General features: G+C 32.2%; 1 protein-coding gene across 1 annotated transcript; it reads left to right on the top strand.

Moving 5' to 3' along the window:
* Positions 1 to 645: 645 nt before the first annotated feature.
* On the top strand, positions 646 to 5,049 carry LOC123537476 (uncharacterized). Its single transcript, XM_045321199.2, has 2 exons — positions 646 to 699; positions 4,156 to 5,049. Exons 1-2 carry the CDS (start codon positions 696 to 698, stop codon positions 4,551 to 4,553), a joined length of 402 nt encoding a protein of 133 aa, XP_045177134.1. The 5' UTR covers positions 646 to 695; the 3' UTR covers positions 4,554 to 5,049.
* The last annotated feature ends 2,655 nt before the right edge of the window (positions 5,050 to 7,704 follow it).

Raw genomic sequence — 7,704 nt, 5'->3', positions numbered from 1 at the left:
GGGTCAAAATTTCGCGACTTTGAAATTTTGAGTGTGTTCGCGAGGTTCAATATTCGCGAAATTGTAAAAACGGTATCCTATTTCAATTTGAATTATACTAATGGTTAATATTTACGCGAGGCACATGACGTGACTTCTCACAGGACCCGTAGTCTTCAAACTTCGTTTAGCTCTGTCATTGTTGAATTAGCACAAACTGTACCGAGACTGTACATTGATTTGCATTCTGACAGACAAACAGCTCTTCAAAATTTCATCAGCACTGATTTGGTGGAAACAAAATGCAAATTCAATTTTTTCATTATAGTTTCATACTTTAAACGTTGATGAATACAGACCCTGAGCTATAAATGAATTTTGGTTCTTATGAAATTGGAACATATATTTACAAATCAATATCAAATACGTCTTGAATCCCGAACATTTGACAAAATGTACCGTCGTCTGAAATTCACTGACACGCATCATTTATGAGTAATCACCTTTCGCAACCTTAAATTTGCGTTTGTTGCAATGAATGTAAACAATTTTGCATGTAACAACAAAAGCGAACAGGCACCAGCTGCTATACAAGTAAATATGTCGCAAACGAACAGGATCTTAGTTAACTATAAAACAACGATCCCGCATCCACAAAGCCATTACCAGCTTAGATCTGAGACTAGCACATTGCTTAATTTTCAAGAGGAAAAAAGATGGGTAAGTTAAATTCATTTGCACTTAAAAATATAGATTTTTTTTTATATATATATTTTCTAACATTTCAATGCTAGTTATATGCATGTTGTAAATATCCAAACTGATTATATATAAGCATGTCATGATAATGAAAATCAATATTTAGAAACAGAATTGATAAATGAAGATATTAAAACAAATTAACATTAGTGTCATTGTAATACCTAAAGATGCTATTGTCATATTGTCATTCGTTTTGCCAGACCTGGTTAAAATTCAATATCTCTCCATCTTTTTCTTTCTTTTTTTTTAAATCATCGCTGTTATGAACAAAATAAATGTTTTATGAGATTTTTTGCGGCTTTCTTTCAAATTGGATCTAGTCATAAATGAATAATTTTCTTGGAATAGCGCTATAATTATTAATTATGGTATAATTCTTAAATTGCGGTGAAAATAAAAAATGAAATATGCTATTAGTAAAACATCGGCGAAAATCAAGTATTTTGTTAAGAGTTTTTATATTTAATTTATATTCTTATCTTTTCCTAGCTGGGAAATTGCTTTTCTTTCTCACAGCTAAAACACAAAAATCAACGTAGAATCGTAACTTATTACTGGACTATAAGTACAGACATTCTACCTACACCTTTTGTATTTCAAATATCTCGCTAGTGAAGTATCCAAACTGAATCATAAACATACGCAACACTTTCTTAGCTCTAAAACAGCTTTTTAGGCTTAAATTTCAATTTTTCCACGAAAGTTCCATTATTTGTAACTTATACTTGACAAAAATACCTTTTCATATTACTGTACACTTACTACATAAATGAAAGTCACAAAATGGTACAAAATATACTGATATGAAGATCAAAGCAGTGAATAATTCTCTTCAAAATAACATTGAGTATATTCTTTGTCGTCTATCATTTTTTTTTTTTTTTTTTTTTTGAAGATCGAAACAGACTATGTTTGCGAGTATTTGAACTGACTTCCAGATGTTAACCAAATACCCCCACCTTACTATTGTTTCGAAAAAGAGCCTGAAATTTCGAGTGCCAAAAATAGCATGTTGGTTCGTATTAAACTTCAGAAAATGTAGCAAATCAATTCTTTAGAACGTGTTACGTTAGCATTTCTATCTTTGTCGTAAAATCATCCCCTATGCGCTTTGAGATCGAAGAAAGTAAGGATTTCATATGTCTGCTATTTTAGACCGCGAGTTTAGTGCCCGGAGAACGAATTTTTTCCGCCATTGATGATGTCACAACGAATTGGTTGTAAACCGGATATCGTGATATTAAACTTTAAATAATCGTTCCGTTTAATGTATTAATGATTTCAAAATTAAACAATAGAAATTATATGTATACTTTCGGAAAGTCAAAAAGTGTTGCTCTTTTCAAGCGGTTGAGTGTTTTTTGTACAGAAATAAAATTGAAAAAGACATGAGCCAAGCATTGCACGTGCAAAATCAGTTGTTTCACCTATGGGCTTACAGTTGATGGTATTATTACCTTAAAAAGACATTTTAAACACTTTGTGTATAGAATACAGCAATTCCTATACGAGGACAAACACAGTACGTGTAATACAAGAATGGTATCTATCTAAAACAATGATTTAAAATCGTCAAAAAATAAAAATGTTCAAACTTGTTTAAATTGTGTTTAGAAATGTGATTAAGGACCATTTTTGCTGACTTTTTGGCCACCGTATTACTACCACTTCGTTCTAGTGCATGTTACATAGCAAATGAGTTTTTTAAGTTTTGTCTATAACTTTACGTTATTAGGATGCTTTTGAAATATATGCACGTTCATTGCTAGTTTAAAACTGCCTAATGTTTCTATAATAATTTTGATTTGTTTTGTTACGCTTGTCCATGTAGAGGTTTATTGTCAATTTTTACGTGTTTAGTACATGGCCCGAGTGTTATTAATTATGGTGTAATGATACAAAATGCATAACATCCTCCTTTCTTAGAGCAACACTAAGTAGAGTTAAGCAACATTTCTGACGATAGGGCAATATAGCTTTTTGATTAGTTTACTTTCAAGCAGTCATTTACATTTGATAAATGCTCTGCAGAAAAAAACGCAATATTATAAGCTATATCTAATATGCTAAATAGATGACAGTATGACAAATTTTCGTTCTAGGGATTTGTACATTATGATTTTAGATGTGATTTGTAAATTCATTGGTAAATGTTGAATTATGTATATAACATAAATGATCTCTTATAACTCTGCTAGAGTGGCGGCAATGCATATACGTGTGGTTTATTGTGGTTTTCTTTTAATGTATTGTGCATACTTATATCATGCCGATGAGATCTAAATAAATAAATAAATAAATAAAATAGATGGTTTAGATTATATCAAAAGCCTATTTTTCACTAAGATATTTTATCTTTAGTTACTTACTACAAATGGAGCAAATCATGATCAAAAGTAATTAACTTAAAGAGCTACATTCATATTAAATATCACCCAGTAAAAGTCTACTGTTAAAAAACTTCTATATTTTAGTGGTATATTTATCCTTAGTTTTACGTAGAATTTTAAACGTAATGTTCTGTTAATAAACATACACATAGATTTGTTTGTATTATTAACATAAACTACGAGAATATTTGATATTGGTTAGATTTTCAAATATGAAATTAGGGTCTAATACCCTGAAATCCCGAAAATAAGCCGGTTTTGAAAATAAGCCGGTCTCGAAAATATGCCACCATTTCACTACAGGCAAAAAGGGCTCATAAATTAGCCGCACTCAAAAATAAGCCGTCCAATTTTTTGTATCAGTAATAGTATCAATGACTTTGTTAGGACAGCATATAAGATAGCAAAAATTACCAACATGTACATAGCAGATTTATTTCCAAATGTAATAGCAATAAAACATACTTTGTAATAAAAACACTTAAAATAATGCAAGTTGTGCTGATTTTTTAAACCCTGGACAAAATAAAACTTTAAAAGCCTCAAACACTTCTGTCACGTCAATTCTATTAATTAAAATGACCGGTCTTTATAACACAATGCAGTGTTTATCACGTATTGTGTAAGTTATTCATACTTGTTGGCGATTAAATCATAGGTGTATTTGTTTGTTAGGCCAGACAAAACTTTTTAATGGGTAATTATCAGTTAGCATCGGATTATTTTCAATAAGAAATTGTAACAAATTGTAACAAAACAGATATGTCAGAAGTATAAGTATTTACCGACGGCGATGGTTTTACTAAAAAACAAAAATATAACATCCTCATCTTCAGTATTTCGGTACTCGAAAATACACCGGTTTTTAAACCGTTACTGAATATATGTACTCAAAAGTTCGCCGGACTCAAAAATAAGCCGGTCTCGATAATAAGCCACCAAATCCTTACGAAAATTTAAAATAAGCCGCGGTTTATTTTCGGGATTTCAGGGTATACCTTTAAAATGTTTATTATTGTTACAGCTATGGCATTCAGCTCCCGTTTGCGTCAGGATCTGCACTCTCTTGATGAAGGACAGCCGATTAAATTTACTGCTGACCTGAATGAAGGAAAGGTGTATAGCAATGGTACAGGAACTTTCACCGCACTACTAGATGGACTGTATAGCTTTTCGTTCTCTGTCGCTCACAAAAACCCTGGAAAACCGGTTTCTGTCCATCTGAAGATCAATGACGTAGAAAATGTTGGTGCCACCACTGATAAAGCTGCCCCAACACAGTGTTCTCAGGCCAGCAACCATGCGGTCGTCAAAATGATGGCTGGAGATACCGCTCAAGTCGTTATCAGTAACCAGCAAGCAGAAGACATCGCTGCCAATGGTTTCACTTCTTTTTCAGGCTTTCTCTTGAACAAGCAATAAAAAGAGAAAACGACAGAAATAACAAACCAATGAAAGTATGCTTTATAGACTTCGCAAACTTATTACTGTTGTTGGACATCATTTCACTTGATTGTAAATAACTATCAAATGATTATAAAAAAAGACCAGACTGAATAACAAGTTTAGGAAAGTACGATTTATGTAATGTGAACACGTTAAACATTTGAAATATAAGTATAATCAAATTTAAAAAGTTAGATTGAACCAATCTGTGTATTGTAAATGTTTCTTCTTGGAAGAAAACTTTCTAGAAATTTAGATTTAACAAGTTCAAACGTGTTAAATGTTTCTTTTTGAATGACATTTACACCATTAATGTTATATATTTGAACAGTTAATGTCATATGTATTTGCCAACGAATCCTTTTAATTCTGAACAGTATTTTATTATTACGATAAAGTATAGCACGCTTATCTTTTCTATTTGTATATTGATATCAATCTCTTTTAATTTTCTATTCTGTTGCTGCAATAAAATGAATAAAATCTCGTTTTTGTCCCATTTTATTGGCGTCCTTGAACATTGTTTTGATAAAAACTAAAATGCTTTGTCTCCCTTTTATTATCATGGAAAGGCAAATTATTTAATCATGTAAAAATACAAAATTTAATTATGTTATGTACGGTAGGAAAATCATGCCTACAATGGTGATAAAGTCTTACTTATTATGCCACTACTTGCCTGTGTATTTATATATTAGGGATATCGATTTTGGTTTGTCTTTTGCACCATCCGTCTGTCCGTCAGAGAAAGTTTATGCTACAAACCCCATGAAAATTTGTGGGAATGTAACCTAACAGTAAAAGTTTATTTTTTAAGCTTATTTAAGCACTAGTGTCCATCGTAAAACTTTGTCCGTTCACAATGTCACAGTATTATAGGTAACAATTTTAGTCCTGTCCTAATGTGAGCCGTGCCATGAGAAAACCAACATAGTGGCTTTGCGACCAGCATGGATCCAGACCAGCCTGCGCATCCGCGCAGTCTGGTCAGGATCCATGCTGTTCGCTTTCAAAGCCTATTGGAATTAGAGAAACTGTTAGCAAACAGCATGGATCCTGACCAGACTGCGCGGATGCGCAGACGGGTCTGGATCCATGCTGGTCGCAAATCCACTATGTTGGTTTTCTCATGGCACGGCTCAATTGTAATGTTAAATCGTAAGCATGTTAGTGTTAAATAATTGGAAACTCATTCATCTTGGCCCAGAGACTCGGTGACTAGGTCAAATAATAGAAAAACCTTGTTAACTCAATTTGTTTGCCCGCAATTAAAACGAAAAGCGGAGGTGCATATAGTGTTATCCCTGTCTGTTTGTGTTTCTGTCACTCCATCCGTGCACAAAATCGTCTCCGGCCTGTAACTCTGTTGTGCTATGTCAAATATAATTCAAGGTCATACTATGAGGTCAAACTTTGTAGGAACGGAATGAACATTTACATGTAAGTACGTAGACAAAAACATTTACCATAACTAGACAATGTGTTCCGCTCAAGAATTACATCCTATAGCTAATAGGTAAAGGGCTTCACTATAGGCCATAATTTATTTTTCTTGTCCAGTATACAATCTTTGTATTTTGTATTATAGATAGAACTTAGCATAAACTTTTACCATAACGAAAGAATGTAACATTGAATAATAATATATTGTAATAAGATGTTGAAAACTTCATTGAATGACAATAATCAATAACATTTGCGCTTCATTTGAAAAAGAAATGTTAATCATCTTGATAAGATATTGTTTTGTTTAAACGCAAGATGGCTAAATGTGTTCTTTCAAGAAACAAAGCAAAATAAACCCATAGCTCCCATTATCATACTGTGTCTAAAAATAGCATACTATTTTCCAGTTTCAACTCATTCAAACCGAGCAAAATGCAATTGAAATCTTAGTTTACAAAGAATATTGAAATGCAATCGACATGAAATTGAAAGTAATGTTTCATTATATCTCAGATTGTTGAAAACTAATATTATTTTGTTTTACTTGGAAAACGAGAAACGTTTGTCATGAATCGTATTAAGAAGCTGTAACAACAGTATATATGCTATGTTTCCAACAGTAAAAAAGGACAACCTTTAAACAGTACGTAAAATATTACGTCTGAAAAATATTTCACCTATTTATATACTAATACGCTCGTTGATAAAGATGGTCGTGTTTTCACATGAATATTTTCCTTTTAAATATTTCCATACCAGTAGATGACGCATTGTTCATGTTGTTTCATTTCATATTAATATATAACATTTAAACACATTTAGGGCATTCCATAGAAACTGTTGCTAAAATATTTTATAGGATTTAAAATTCAATCGGGATGAAATCTGTTCAGGACTAATCATGGGTGTGTTGTAAAATTAATTTATGTTGAAAGTCGAATGCTCAAAGCGCGCGGAAGTTGGTTTTTTAAAACAGATAAAAACCCCGCTATCGTTCACATTTCAAATGCTTTGAAACAGTACTAGGTTTTACAATTTATCTAAATAGTGCGAATTAGTTGCTTAAATGTTTGTCATCATCAAAGGGGATATTTAGTTTTGTCAGCCGTCTGTTTTTTTTTCTGTTAGGGTTAGAGACCACCTAATCAAAAAGTCACAGGGAACTTACTGGTAACTGGATGATCGTATACCTGGGAATAAAAGTAACATGTGTCCGTTTTGATTGGTCAGTAATGTAAACCAACCCAAGAAGTAATTATTTGTTTCAAAATTTATTTTACTGCATTGTAGAATATCATAGTATACTTGACAAATTTTGCTACATTTTACGTGTATTGAAAAAAAGGTTTTGTCGAACAAATTTCTCCCGCCGTACCTACGATGTAAACATGGGGACATATCATTCGTGAAACTTACTCAAATAAAGTATTACTATTCACACGTTTTTCCGTTCAACATTTTGCTGAAACTAAGCTAGTTCTTGAAAACAAATGTGATTAGATATACAGTTCTCGATTGATAGAAGGTTGTACACGCCATAAATGTTATAATTAAAGTATATGGGGGAAAACAGGTGGTCTGTAATCTATATATCTGTCAATTTTTGTTTCTGTTGTAACAAATGGATAAACAGTATATATAGGTCATACAGCAGCTACCGTTATTACGGAAGTTTGACACA

The sequence above is a fragment of the Mercenaria mercenaria genome, chromosome 17 (assembly GCF_021730395.1).
Source record: "Mercenaria mercenaria strain notata chromosome 17, MADL_Memer_1, whole genome shotgun sequence".
NCBI classification, from domain to species: domain Eukaryota; kingdom Metazoa; phylum Mollusca; class Bivalvia; order Venerida; family Veneridae; genus Mercenaria; species Mercenaria mercenaria.
The sequence above is the reverse complement of the archived record's forward strand: the minus strand, read 5'-3'. Positions and strand labels throughout refer to the sequence as shown.